Below are 15,848 nucleotides of genomic sequence, written 5' to 3'. Positions count from 1 at the left end.
TTCTCTCGCCCCATTCACTTGAATGGGTGCGAGAGAAAAAGAGTCTCGCATTACAGTTGCAGCATGCTGCGATTGTTTTCTCGGTCCGATTAGGGCTGAGAAAATAATCGCTCATGTGTGCTGACACACAGGCTAGAATTGATCTGAGTGGAAAGCGATGTTTTATCGCACTCCACTCGCACCGATTTTCTTAGGCCAGAGAATCACTTCTGGGCATGCTCAGAAGTAAAAACCGAATCCGGTACATGCTTCTGGCGTTTGATGCATGCCACCAGATTCGGCGTGCACAGAATTTCATTAAGCACCATGCCGCACAGCGCCGCACCCAGCGCTGTGCGTTTTTTTTATGAGACAAAAAACGTTGCATGAAACGTTCCATGCGGCCACTGCATTCATTAATTAAGCCGAATCCGAAAAAAGCCGCATGCAACGCAAGGTCATCAGGCACAATCCGGCGACAATACAAATCAATGGGGATAAAACAGATGCGGTACCGAATCCGTTTTAACCGTTTTTTTTCCGCATTGTGCTTGATGGGAAAAACCTGATGTGTGAAAGTAGCCTTAGGCAAACATTGCCAAATTCTTATGGTCTAGAAGAAACTGCGCTCTAAAAAAGGCACATTGGGCTCAGTATTCACTAGCCTCAGTCAGACAGAGCCAGCTCCATTCTTCAATTCTGCATTCATGGTCTTCAGGTTTAAAAAAAAGAGTTCTGAATATGACTGTGGATATTAAGCATGGGTACTCCGTGCCGCCGACACTCTTGGCATTGCAAAACATTTTAGTGCACCTTCCTACAAACTTGTTTTGCATGCATCTCTGCACCTATATTAATTGACAGGTCTAGATTACAGGACCTAGATAGAAAGTGACAAGGTGGGAATGTGCACTGAACTGCTTGGCTGCGGCAAATAGGCACCGAGCGTCTCTGCTTGGTTTGAGCAGTCATTTTGGTTTTTTGATACACTCAATTATACTTCTGTCAAACACTACAAACTGGACTTTAAATCCTCAAAGGGTTCAGCTTTGGCACAAGAGTCTACGGTAAGACACGGGGTAAAGTGAAATTAGTACGGGCTGATGTGGGTTCAGGGAAGATTCTCCCACGACAAACCTTTCTTGCTACACCTAAAAAGGGTAATTTTCCATGTCTCCGATGTTTACAATGCAACAATTTGACACGTGGTGATTCATTCACCCATCCCCTTTCTGGAAAGATCTTCCCCATCCGTGATTTCTTTACATGCGACTCATCCTTTGTCATATACCTGATTAAGTGTCCATGCGGTCTCGGGTATGTTGGAGAAACAACCCAGCATATCCGAGACCGCATTAGTAAACATAAATCTACGATTCGTTGTAAGCAGACTTTACTCCCCATTCCTCATCACTTTATCACATACCATCATTCTATAGCACAGCTTCGATGTCAAGTCATAGAGCATATACCCCCCTTGAGACAAGGCGGTAATAGAATTCAAATGCTTAAGCAAAGGGAAGCATTTTGGATACATACCCTACAAACTTTAGAACCTAGGGGTCTTAATAGGGAATATGAAATTTTTCATTAGATTTCCCATTCATGTTGCACTGTTGTATTGTTGTTGTCCTTCCTTTCTTCTCCCAAATCCCCCTTTTTCTTTTTTACAGGCGTAGTACCTCATATGTGCAGATATCTTTCATGTCCAATGAAGATCTAACCATTGATTTACTCACAGCTTGTAAGGCTGATATATTGCCAAATGCATATGGTACCTGTGATCCATCTTAATTCCTTTTTTCCCCCCTTTTTTTTCTCATCAAGGTTCTTCCTTCTTGATTACACTGTGAACAACATACCACTTGGCACTTCAACCACTGACGGTCCTGATGTCTCACTGGCACCTTCATTGTTATGGTTAATAATTGCACATGTTACTATTTCTATCCAGTATGTCTCTCACTGATGGTGTACTTTTGTGCTTGGGCCGCCGGTTTCACGGCGACACGTGCATAAGACTTTTACCATCACTACATTATAATATCTGCCACATATATTGTGATTGTGCTGCCTGCTGCGCAAGCGCCGCCGGCGTCTCTGGCTGCGCTTGCGCGATACGCGTCACATTCGCAGTACTGTCTTTATGTGTTTCTCACACACACGCTGGGTGGGGTGCCTGCTGCGCATGCGCTGCCCGATCATCGGGCGGCGCATGCGTGAGATGCGCTCCACTTGCGTTTCACCTCTGATCACCTGCCATCACCTCGTGACGCATGATTTTCGCCTGCCGCGCATGCGCCTTCCGGACTTCCGGGAGGCGCCTGTGTGTCATGCGTGTCACGCCTCATTCTGCTCACACACAGGAAGTGGATGGGTGGTTTCCATCCACTTCGTAGCCCTTATAAACCACACACTGGGGGTTTATGCACTACCTCCAGGCACTTACGGACACTGTCACCACGAGGAACAGGCTTAAGGTATGGCTGCAAATAGATCCGCTTTGGCCCATAGACATTTATATATCTTTTTGGCACCTGATTCTTAAACGCCTTTTTATATATAGGCCCCATGATTACAAAAAGGACGTTTTTCCCATTAATCTCACCCTTTGGGTAAGTTCTGCGGCTTTCAATTAATAATACCTCAACTCTTTTTTCCCCCCTTCCCCCATCCTTTTTGGACAAATCTTATGTCTCAATATATCACCTCATTCCCACCTAGGTGCCTTACCATACCTGCCATTTACACTTTTTGCCTGAAGCAGAGAACTCCCACAGGTGATTTTTCCTTTTTTTGTTTTGTCTATCATAGACATTTACATTATACCGATATGTCATTTGGTGATGTGACAGCTGTCCATTTTATGTCCATCTTATGTGCTTTTTTATATTCATTGCTTGTTCTAGATTATAAGCGGCAGGTGTTCTAACTCAATACCAAGTGTTGGTTTTGCCTACAAAAACACTTCCCATATCTTACATGAGATACGTTGGAGACGCTATTCTCTCCTATTTGGATAGTCAGATGACCATGTATGTATACATGTGTGCATATATATGTATATTTTCATCAAGTTTATTTTTTCCTATAATGAAATATATTGCATTTATAACACTTGTGTCATTGGTTATATAGCACCCTGTACGGGTTAGATAAAAGGACGCGTGCCATCTTACCATCCATATGAGGATACTAAGGTAATTACATTTACCTGGTCCAATATGATTCCTGTCAACTCACGTGATTTCATCTCCTTCATTATACCTTATAGGATTTTCTGTCATATTTATAAAAAAGTATAAGTACATTCCTCTTTTTTGGTCATAGGCTCTATACTGATGAAATATTATAATTATATGCAAGTGACCTTTCCACGCGATATGCGCCAGACTACATTTTATTGAGGTTTGTGTTTTTGACACTCAGTAACTTCCCCCTAGATTGCTTTGTCTTCCCATGTTCTCAAAATGATGTACAAAATACCATTATATCAGAAAAAATATACATTGTTCAGATAGATTTTGATTCTTTGGGAAAAACTTATTATAATCCCTGTTTTTTCACCATTGGAAAAAAATTTTTTCTTTCCTTTATACGAAAACAGTTTGTATTGTGAATGAATAATATCTACTGTATGTACCTTATGTAACTTTTTTCTTGTTTTGTCATATTGTTTCATGTTTTCCAGTCCTTGAAAAAGACCGATGATTTTTGGTCGAAACGTTGGGCTTTTTTGCATATTTCTTCAATAGAACCTATTTGCATATGTCTTCAACATTCCCATAAGAATAAAATAATAATAAATTTTTCAAACGAATCATCTTTGTGTGCCGGATTCTTTTCAAAATTTGCACCTATATTAATTGACAGGTCTAGATTACAGGACCTAGATAGAAAGCGACAAGGTGGGAATGTGCACTGAACTGCTTGGCTGCGGCAAATAGGCACCGAGCGTCTCTGCTTGGTTTGAGCAGTCATTTTGGTTTTTTGATACACTCAATTATACTTCTGTCAAACACTACAAACTGGACTTTAAATCCTCAAAGGGTTCAGCTTTGGCACAAGAGTCTACGGTAAGACACGGGGTAAAGTGAAATTAGTATTACCTTGTTCTCCTTAGGCTCACAGACATTGCCCATTCCCCAATAAACTGTTTTTTCATTAAAATTCTAGGTTGTGTTGACTAAATATGTCCCAACTGTGGGGTGCCATGACAGACAGGGGCCTATAGAAGACATTGTATCTTCAAGCCATGAAAATCCTTTAGAAACTCAGGCACACTGCTGTACTTCTTAACATATCAGTAATTTGCAAATACTCTGAAACCTTACAGTATTGCAGTGCAATGAACAGACGATCAAGCGATTGCAGGTCAAAGTCAGCCAAAAAGATTCATAGAAAAGGTAAAAAAAAAAAAATTAAAATACTTATAATACAAAAATAAAAATTAGAATCCCATCTTTTCCTCAAACAACTGTAACCCCCCCCCCCCCCCCTCCAAATAAATACCATATTTGGCATTACCACAGGCACAACTGCCCACCTAAGAAAATATAAAAATATCCCACTAAATGAAAAGCCAAAAAACTGATCATTGAAATGTCAGAATTCGCATTTCTTGTTAGGTCGGTTTCACACATCCGGCTTTTAGCCGGTTTTGGCGCATGCCAGTACAGTAATAATAATAATAAATAATTTTATTCATTCATATAGCGCTATTAATTCCACAGCGCTTTACATACATTGGCAACACTGTCCCCATTGGGGCTCATAATCTAGAGTCCCTATCAGTATGTCTTTGGTGTGTGGAAAGAAACCGGAGTACCCGGAGGAAACCCACCCAAACACAGGGAGAACATACAAACTCCGTGCAGATAGTGTCCTTGGTGGGATTTGAACCCAGGACCCCAGCTCTGCAAGACTGCACTGCTAACCACTGAGCCACCGTACAGTGTATACAGTACAGTGGCAGCACGACAAGCTCCGGTCACATGCTGTCATGTGACCGAAGCATGTGACCCGGACGTTACAGCGCTGCCACTGTACTGTATACACTGTACTGGCATGCGCCGGAACCAGCGAAAAGCCGGATGTGTGAAACCGGCCTTAGCATTTCTCCCAGCAGTCAGACCCCCCCACACCCGATCAGTAAGTAATCACTTATCTTTCAGATATGTGAAAACTTGTTTTCACTGGACAAACCCCCTTTAAAACACAAAGGATCGGATGTGTTTAAATCTAACATTCAATATTCCACCTTCTTCACAAGGCCAACATTAAACACCAACCCTTACACTTTAGTCTGCGGTGCTCACCAAGTCTAGGCTTCCACAGTCTAATGTGTACACCCTTCCTAAACCTCCATCTATAAATAACTTGTGTTAAAGAATGTTAATGAATTCATTAATTAAATAACAAGCAGGCCAGGCACTGGATGCACCAATAGCTAAACACAAGTATAGTCTGGATTAAGTGACAGCTCTTGATTCTGCCATTCCACAGAAGAACATTCTAGAGGTGCATCAAAATGTAAGATGTTACTGAATGCATTCTTGTCATTACAGCACTGCACACACAAGATGATATGATTATTAGTGATGAGCGAGCGTGCTCGACACTTGATCGAGTAACAATTATATGCTTTAATCTAACTACTAGAGGTCACAGAAAAAGTAAGTTTTATCAATGTTTTGCAAGCTTTACCGTTAAGGGAAAAGCAGACGATATCAAATCCCTAACATGCTGGTCCCTCTATTCTATAAAAGCCCATCCCACATCCAAAATGCAGTGTTCTGATATATCCAAGAAAAGAAACGCATTCCTCTAGTTGTCTGGTATAGCATTTACTGTCCAAGGCTAGTTATTACTGATACAGATTATTTTTTTCCCCATCTCTACATAGCGATAACTTTGAGTTTTTTGTAAATGACACAGGTTTTGCGGTTCATAATGTTTTTTATAACATTTTTTTATATGGCAGGGTGGGAAAGGGGATTTAAATAACATGCTCTATGGACAACCAGAACGATGCAACAGAACAAGTTAAAGGGTTCTCTAAGAAATGTGATAAAATACCTTTAAAATATTTAAATATCTTTCTACATACCAGTTTTTAGCAAAAATTTAGTGCACTATCAGGATTTTAGAGATGGCAACTTCCATCTAGCAGTGTACTGCCGTCCTCGGAAGGGCTGTGAGATGAGTGAGACACGTCCTCTTGCAATGCACTAACACTGTCAGGCTGACTGAGACGGATGTTCATTCTCAGTCAGCTAAATTAAAGGCTTTTATTTCCTCCTTTAGGCCACTCAAGAGTTCACGATGCCTGACAGGAGGCTGCTCTGACCGGATGGAGGTCTGGCGCAGATTTTCTTTAGACAGCCTGTCCTACTGCATGCCCTCTGAAATAGAAGACAATCTGATTTATGGTAGTTGCCATCTTAAAATCCTGACAGGGTGCACAGATAAAGCATACCTTTTTCGGCTTAAAGTATTTACAAAAAAATATTTAAATGTGTATTAACAATTTTCGGAAAACCCCTTTAATAAAAGGTAAAAGTGGTGACAAATCATATTTTCTTGCAGTGTCTGTGAGAAGTGAAACACCATCACAAAGTGCACCAGCCCAACCAAAGTATTAAGATTCTCTTTCTAACTTTTCCCTTCAAAATTTTTTTGAGACACGTTTGCCTAAATATTGAGGTAGGTAAACTAAAAGGGTTTTATTTATTAAAATTTACCAATGGGAAGCCATCCTGATAAATTTCTTTTCAACATTCCCAGGGCAGTCACTCTGACGTTCTCCACCAGACCTTAAAGTGATGAAGTCATGATCACCAGTGACCTGACCACTAAGCCCTCTGGTTGTGTGCAGGAACAGGTCTGGATTTCATTATGTCCGATCTGGCGAGGACGGTCTGAGCAGCCCCTTTGGACTGGGGGATGGATTCGCTTACTCTTCTATCAGGATGGCATGCCATTGCTTTAAAAAAAGTGGAAAGCTCCTTTAAATGTGAATACTATTCTTTAATACTGCGATCAATGCAACAATTGAGCTAAATTATCAAATCTCTAACAGCATAAACCAGGAATCTGCCATATTACTATTAAATGCTTTTGTCAATATTTTAAGTGGAGGTCATACAACATCCACGACCACTCATTTTTATGGGATTTGTTGTGTAGAACACTACATGCAGCATTTCCAAATATACACAATAGCTGAGGCAGACGAATATATGCTACTTCAATAGTGATTACAAGTAGAAACTCCACAGTAAAATCACACTTGTATAAACCAATATGCCATGCAAAGCTTTCATTTTCACATTTGTGAAGGAAATGTGAAAAAAATGCTGCAAACTAACAAGAATATCTTGGTTTTAGGTCACCAGAGGAACCGCCCTGGTTTATGCTGTTGACATGCATCATCTACAAATGATTCCACAAGGAATTGTGTCATGCGGAAGGTGCCAGATCATTCCATGCAGGGTTCTTACCACTAAGAGGGCACTATCATCTGTATGCTGGGAGCGTCTGGATGGGAGGGAACACTGAGATGGAGGCAGGGAGAGATGGAGCAATGTCAAAAACACGCAAACTCATAAAACAAAACAAAAAGAATAAAAATGCAAAATGTTCAGGTACCAGATGATGACACTAATGGAGAGAAGCAGATTTGTTTGTGGAAAATGGTTGGGACACAGTGAAAAAATATGGCACCTCCTATGAAAACTGTAAAGAAACAGGATCAGCATCAGATAAGATAATGCCAAATCTGTCTGTTACCACATCACTGACATGCGCCCTTGTATTAATGTGTCAAAAAAATCCAATCTAAAGTAAAGCTTGGGCACCAAAAGCTTACTCCTCCAATGGCACGCTGGTAGTCTGGACCTATGGAGAGGGACCTGCAACTGTATGTAATATTTTGATCGGCAGTGATACGGCACTGTAGGATATGGTTATGAGCACGCAGTATGACATGATTTGGGCACTTCACGGCAGCACATATGGGAAGGCACCAATAGAAGAAGTTGCCACATCAGGATACAAACCTAAGGCCATCAGTGTAATTTCTTCCGGTGATCTGCCTTATACGTGTAATAGCGGTATTGATGCATGAAGTTACTGAATGTAATGAATACCAGGTTAGCAGTGCGGCAATGACTAAGTAACGTCGTCATGGACACAAAAGAAACAGAGAAATTATGTTAATCTATTATGTGATGTTTTACTGAACAATGGAAGCTGATGGAAACACAATGATTCCATATATATTACATAACTTGCTAGCTGTCATAGGCCTCTCTGTTAGGTATACACTGTGTACATCACACCTCATATATAACTCGGTGCTATGACTAATGAACAAAAAAATAATAAGAGTTTCAATATAATGATATAAGCAAGATTACTGCATTGTATAAATATCAGTTACCTAGAGCAGAGGTTCCCAACTCCAGTCCTCAAGGCACACCAACAGTGCATGTTTTCAGGATTTCTTTAGCATTGCATGGGTGTTGGATTCAGCACCTTTGCAGGTGATTAAATTATCACCTGTGCAATACTAAGGAAATCCGGAAAACATGCACTGTTGGTGTGCCTTGAGGACTGGAGTTGGGAACCTCTGACCTAGAGAACCTAAAATGTAATGTAATGGTCCCACAGTGACCGGGGCCTTTAGTGACATGGAGCAATATGCTTGGAAATAATTACGGGATAATAGCACACGACTTACACACTCATCCAACAAGGACAGTTTGTAGATATGGTTTAACACTCAGTTACACAAATACAGCCAGATGCTAAGCATCCAACAATACTATGTGCCTGTATGGTGTTCAGAATCAAAAACTCCCTGAATGTCTCTTACTGATCAGTGCACACTCTGGTGCCTCTCTGAGGGCCTTTTAAAAAAAAAAAGAAAAAAAAAACACTTGCCAGTTTGTTTTTTTTATTGGAGGTACAGGGAGTGGAGTGGCATACCGCTAGTGGTCGCAAGCCACACGACTACTATGGGGCCTGTGAACTGAGGGGGCCCGTCAACCCCAGCACCTGCTACAGCTGGATGTGTGTCCAAGAGCACGCATCAAACTGGAGTGCATTGCAACACAGAAGATGTCTGGTCCCTGCCTTGCAAATGTTGCCGCTGTTTGAGGACATTATTATTCACTGCTCCCCATGCCCATAATCCCGTCCACCGCTCTGCACAGAAGCCGGTACTGAGAGATATGCGGGATTATGTGCGTTGGGAGCAGTGAAAATTCACTCTCTTTAATAGCATCACACGTGATCACTCAGCAGTCTGTTTCCTGCAGCGGTTGGGCCATCATGTGTGCAGCTATTAATGAGAAATATTCACTGCTCTCTACACCTATAATCCCGTGCATGGGGAGCAGCGAATGTTATGCGCTGCACTGCTAACAAGCTGAAGTCAATTGTCGGCATCAAAAGGAGGCCACTATATACCAGGGGAGAGGAGGGTAGGGGAGTTTAATTATTTATGTCCTTTACTGTATGTGGCATGATGGGGGATCATGTACCAGGATAGGCCCATGATGTGGAAACATACTAGGATGGGGACATACACCACAGTATGTGGCCAGGATGGACCCATATACTGGGATGGAGGACAACATCAATACCAGGATGGGAGGGGGGACGGACGACAACAACATTATACCAGGATGAAGGGGCAACATATATACCTTAAGTGACCCAGCATGGGGGGGACATTACTACATAATGAAGGGGAGGGAGGGCAACATGTATGGGCAATACATCCGACCAAAATGCGGGCGGAGGGGGGGGCATGCACTGGGACCCATTAAAATCAGGATTAATAATGGCTGGCCAGATATCTACTTCGTCTGGGTGGCATGATGGCGCCATGTATTATGGCACCTTAATGTTTTATAGCAGAATTTATTATGGCATGATATATACTGGCACATGGTACCTTGTATTAGGAGACATGGCAGAATGTATTATGGCACGATGTATTATGGCTTGATATATAATGGCACAATATATTATGGAACTTCTATGTCACGGCAATCTTTTTTTGGACAAGGTTTGGCCTCTAATATTATTTAACACTTGTCTTCTACAAGCAATGACTTCTCACTGGCACTTTGTGCATTATGATGATGTTCTGAAAATGGAGTCAAGAACACCTGGATCGGTCATAAAGAGGGTGTAAAAGTCAGAAACTCCCCCCACAAAAAAGATCTAAATATTTAAAAAAAAAATTGGTGTGTAAAATAAACCCTTTAAAGTAGTGCAAATATGTAGATTGTACAGTAGGTACAGAATAAGACAACAGTGTTAATTTTGGAAAGCAAAAAAATAAATACACAGTAATAGTGACACATTTAGACCATCTGCAAAAATGAAACTTTAAAAAGGTAGTTTTATGTTAATCTCATAATATAATATAATGTACAGGTGGTCTCAAAATATGGTACCCTATATGTCATTCTCCACATTACTGCGCACACCCTCACCTCACTGTCCAGCGGGCTCTGCTTCTCTGGACTCAATGTCTTCTGCTAGAAAGGAAAAATGAATACAATATTAAAAAGCAAAAGAAAATCTAACGTCTAGCTGCACAACAGTATACCGAGGGAGCCACTGCATGGAGAAATTCTAGGTTTGAGGGAGCTGTACAGGGGGGGGTCGTGCAGCTCGGGTTTTCATACCCTCAATGATTTGAAACCATGAACCTACTCCAGAATTGTACTAGGATAGACAACAATACTGACAGCAGTAACGTGACACACAAGAGCTAGCAGACATTGCATGCTTCACCCTGCATAGTTATCTAAGGTATGTCGAGAACGTCTCCAAGTGATCAATGGGCAAAGAATTCTATTGGCCAAAACATTGTAGAAAAGAATGTATAATAAATTCATATAATTACAGATCAAGGTCATTTCAAAGTTAATGGGAATACAAAATATTACAGCCACATTATTAAACTGGGTTTAGCTCAACACTGTTTAATACACTTAGACTATGTCTCATTATAATAGGTACGGTGGCTGAGTCGTTAGCACTGGAGTCTTGGGTTGAAATTCCACCAAGGACAACAACATCTGCAAGGAGCTTGTCTGTTCTCAGTCATCAAATGCTGGAAAAAATGGGTTAAATTCTGTGCTGTCAGAAGATTGATAGAGAGGATCAGATTTCAAGTGGATAGTGTTTTTGGTCAAGCATTTCGAAGTAGGCACATTATCAGGACAATCCACAGATGGAAGTGTGCCTACTTCGAAACATGTTGGCAATAGCAGCGCAGAATTTAACCCATTTTATTCTCCAGTCTTTGAGAACTTCATGTTCCCTGGGTTTGCAGCAGCCCATTTCTTTAGTGGTTGTACAATCCCATCAGTTGGGCACATCTGATTTCACAATTTGTCTACCTAATTCAGGCAAGACCCTATTGCTTTTTTTGTTCTTCCAGTTTATAGCCTTGAAAACATCAATTCTTATTGATAAATTTGCACACAGGTTTTGCAAGAACTTGACAGGGAGCTTGTTCCATGAAGATCACTTCTGGCCAGACTTCTTCGAACAGTATGTGGGTGTAGCCAAGTCACAATGGCCACTGAATTGATGACACTGCTGGACATTTTCTAATTTCGAAGGAAAACAAGCATAATGTGTCTTTCATCTGTTGTGTTAAAGGGGTACTCCAGGGAAAAAATAATAGTATTCTAATGCCACATCTCCATGAACTATAAAGATAACATGAATAGTGCATTCAATAGTAGGATCTTGGATCTGCTACTCAGTCATCCTCCCCCACCCCCCTTCTGAGACGTTACATCACAGATCAGGTGGAGTGCCGGCTCCTGGCTTCTACACTGCGTGCAGAATTATTAGGCAAGTTGTATTTTAGCAGATTTTTTTTTTATTATTGATCAACAACTATGCTCTCAATCAACCCAAAAGACTCAAACATCAAAGCTTAATATTTTTGGAAGTTGGAGTGGATTTTTTTTAGATTTGGCTATCTTAGGAGGATATCTGTTTGTGCAGGTAACTATTACTGTGCAGAATTATTAGGCAACTTAATAAAAACTAAATATATTAACATCTCACTTGTTTATTTTCACCAGGTAAACCAATATAACTGCACAAAATTTAGAAACAAACCGTTCTGACATGCAAAAACAAAACCCAAAATAATTAGTGACCAATATAGCCACTTTTCTTTATGATGACACTCAACAGCCTACCATCCATAGATTCTGTCAGTTGCTTGATCTGTTTACGATCAACATTGCGAGCAGCAGCCACCACAGCCACCCAGACACTGCTCCAAGAGGTGTACTGTTTTCCCTCCCTGTAGATCTAACAGTTTATGAGGGACCAAGGGTTATCTATGGGGTTCAGATCAGGTGAACAAGGGGCCCATGTCATTTTTTCATCTTTTAGACCTTTACTGGCCAGCCACGCTGTGGAGTAGTTGGATGTATGTGATGGAGCATTGTCCTGTATGAAAATCATGTTTTGTTTTTTTTTTTAACAATACTGACTTCTTCCTGTACCACTGCTTGAAGAAGTTGTCTTCCAGAAACTGGCAGTAGGTCTGGGAGTTGAGCTTCACTCCATCCTCGACCCAAAAAGGTCCCACAAGTTCATCTTTGATGATACCAGCCCATTCCAGTACCCCACCTCCGCCTTGCTGGTGTCTGAGTCGGAGTGGCGCTCTCAGACCTTTACTGATCCAGCCTCTGGCCCATCCATCTGGCTTATCAAGAGTCACTCTCATTTCATCAGTCCATAAAACCTTTGAAAAATCAGTCTTAAGATATTTCTTGGCCCAGTCTTGACGTTTTACCTTATGTTTCTTTTTCAAAGGTGGTCGTTTTTCAGCCTTCCTTACCTTGGCCATGTCCCTGAGTATGGCACATCTTGTGCTTTTTGATACTCCAGTAATGTTGCAGCTCTGTAATATGGCCAAACTGGTGGCAAATGGCATCTTGGCAGCTTCATGCTTGATTTTCCTCAACTCGTGCGCAGTTATTTTGCACCTTTTTTGCTAAAACACGCTTCTTGCGACCCTGTTGGCTATTTGCCATGAAACGCTTGATTGTTCAGTGATCACACTTCAAAAGAATTGCAATTTAAAGACTGCTGCATCCCTCTACAAGGCATCTCACAATTTTGGATTTTTCAGAGCCCGTCAAATCTCTCTTCTGACCCATTTTGCCAAAGGAAAGGAAGTTGCCTAATAAGTATGAACCCCTTATATAGGGTGTTGATGTCATTACGCCACACCCCTCCTCATTACAGAGATGCACATCACCTGATTTACTTAATTTGTGGTTGGCTCTCAAGCCTATACAGCTTGGAGTAGAACAACATGTATAGAAATGATCATGTGATCAAAATACTCATTTGCCTAATAAGTCTGCACACAGTGTAGTAACAACCTGCTCCCCGATAACATCTCAGTTTAAGCAGTCAGAGATTGAGGGTGTGACGGGACGTGGCAGTCTGTCTATGGCTATGTGCGCACGTTGCGCAAATACATGCAGTTACGCTGCGCTTTGTAGCGCAGCGTAACTGCATGCGTCCTGCATCCCATGCACAGTCTATGGAGATTGTGCAGGGGCCGTGCGCACGTGGCGTTTTAGAGCACAGCGCTTCGGCTATTGTCGAAGCGCTGCGTTCTAAGAAGTGACATGTCACTTCTTCCGTGCGCTTTGCCGGCAGCTCCTGCTCTGTCTATGGCAGGAGCTGCAGGCAGAGCGCATGGAATCGGCTTCACTATGGACATTTCTGCAGCGATTTAAAGCGCACATGTGCTCTTCAGATTGCTGCAGAAATTTCTGCAGTGAACTGTACGCAACGTGCGCACATAGCCTATCTGTGCTCTGCCTTCTCATTCCTCCACTCTGCATTTGTCTGCAAATTTATATAAAATCACAATGGATGTCAGCACAACTACATGTGCAGCAGCTCTGTGCAGACACATCCAGAGTGGAGGGGAAGGAGGCAGAATACTTAATTGTTGCATGTCACAGTTGTTGGGAGAATGAAAAACTGGAATAGCAGCAAGAAGTGCACAGAGGCAAACCTCTGCATGAGCGGTTTTCCAGATTAGAAGAATGGCGCACAGGGATCCCTTCTCTACTACAAGTGAAATTTGCTGTGACATACCAAGCCCAATGTGTCAAACAGTGTCTACTTAGCAATGAGCTAGATGTCCAGTTACAGGTGTTCCACTGACTTCACGCCATCACCTAGAAAGTCTATCAAGTTGCGGAATAAAACACTAATACAGGCTGGAATGGAGATCTATCCTCTTCAGCGATGAGTCCCACTTTCATTTAATGATAGCCAGAAGCCACAAAGACCACCCAATGAAAAATCCTTCACAATGAAACAGTAATAATAGTTACCGTAGGGGGTCACTCAGAAATCCCCCGCGCTGGCTACCAGTACGTCACAATCGGGGGGTAACAAGTGGGGGTCACCCCTCCTTTATACCTCCCGACCGACAGACAGAGCACGTGACGCGCTCTCTAGCGCCCCTCTTATAGTCAGGCCAATTATGGAATTGCCCGACCATAAGCAAGGAGGCCGCTATACTACTTATGCCGATTATTGAAGGGTCCCCGGTGAGAGTAAGGTATATATTCCCCCGACCTCCGCGGGCGGAATATATAAAATCTCCCCGAATCTCACTGGCCTCCCCACAATAATCCTTGGCACAATTCGCTGCCACCAACCGATTTACGGTAATGAAACATCACTCCAGTCCCACTCCAGGGATGATGGTTTAGAGTGGAATAATGTACAGTAGACAGACTCTTATAGTCTTCCTTCCAGGTACACTAACAGCTTAGTGTTATATTGATTTCCAGGTAGAACCAGAAGTACGGCTAGTTCTCCAAAGTGTCCAAAGATTTGCATATTTTTCAACACGACAATGCCAGGCCAAATGTTGCTGGTGCTACTGTGAGCAGCCTGAGTAGCCTAAACATGCTATTATAGTTTGCAGCATCTACGGGCTTGTCTCCCTTCGAGCACATTTGGGACATCATTGGTCAGCATAGACATATATTCCGTATTTTTTGGAGTATAAGATGCACTTAGAATTTAGAGGAGGAAAATAGGGACAAAAATTTAGAAGCAGAAATGTGGTTATAACACACTTATGGGGGGAATCTGCTGGTGACACTGTCATGGGGATAATGTTCGCCAATTCTGTACTAATGTCCCCCAGCCTCAGCCCCATGCTAGTATACATGTCCCCCATCCTGGTGTAGATGTCCCCCAGCATTGGCTCATCATGGTATGCCTCAAGTTATTACTTTTTTTTTTATAACACAAACAAAAAAATAAACGATTCTACACACTTCCCATCTGCTCCTCCGGCGCGCGGCATCCTCTTCTGATGTCGGCAAGCGACTTTGGTGTGTGATGGGCAGCGCATGACGCCACTGTCATGTGCCCCCAGTCACAGACGCCGATGTCCGCTACAGACCAAGCAGATGTTAATCCAAAATGAATATTCACTGCTCCGCACGACCATAACCCGTCCACCTCTCAGCGCTGGCATCAGTGATAGTAAAGAAGGGAATTTTGTTTACTTACCGTAAATTCCTTTTCTTCTAGCTCCTATTGGGAGACCCAGACAATTGGGGTGTATAGCTTCTGCCTCCGGAGGCCACACAAAGTATTACACTAAAAGTGTAAAGCCCCTCCCCTTCTGCCTATACACCCCCCGTGCATCACGGGCTCCTCAGTTTTGGTGCAAAAGCAAGAAGGAGGAAAAGTTATAAATTGGTTTAAAGTAAATTCAATCCGAAGGAATTTCGGAGAACTGAAACCATTCAACATGAACAACA

The 15,848-nt window shown here is 42.1% G+C and overlaps 1 protein-coding gene across 5 annotated transcripts in view; it reads right to left on the bottom strand.

Annotated features, from left to right (window-relative positions):
* Window positions 1-15,848, bottom strand: part of LRCH3 (leucine rich repeats and calponin homology domain containing 3) — a 143,293-nt gene that overhangs the window by 49,273 nt on the left and 78,172 nt on the right. For 3 of the 5 annotated variants that reach the window (XM_075340389.1, XM_075340386.1, XM_075340388.1), the window contains exons 14-15: window positions 10,491-10,535; window positions 7,482-7,535 (exon numbers count right to left, since the gene is read on the bottom strand). In XM_075340389.1, the coding sequence (XP_075196504.1) occupies window positions 7,482-7,535; window positions 10,491-10,535 (99 nt within the window). The remainder of the gene's footprint in view (window positions 1-7,481; window positions 7,536-10,490; window positions 10,536-15,848) is intronic. The other 2 variants (XM_075340387.1, XM_075340391.1) reach the window with 1 other exon arrangement.

This window comes from Anomaloglossus baeobatrachus, chromosome 3 (assembly GCF_048569485.1).
Source record: "Anomaloglossus baeobatrachus isolate aAnoBae1 chromosome 3, aAnoBae1.hap1, whole genome shotgun sequence".
NCBI lineage: Eukaryota > Metazoa > Chordata > Amphibia > Anura > Aromobatidae > Anomaloglossus > Anomaloglossus baeobatrachus.
The sequence above is the reverse complement of the archived record's forward strand: the minus strand, read 5'-3'. Positions and strand labels throughout refer to the sequence as shown.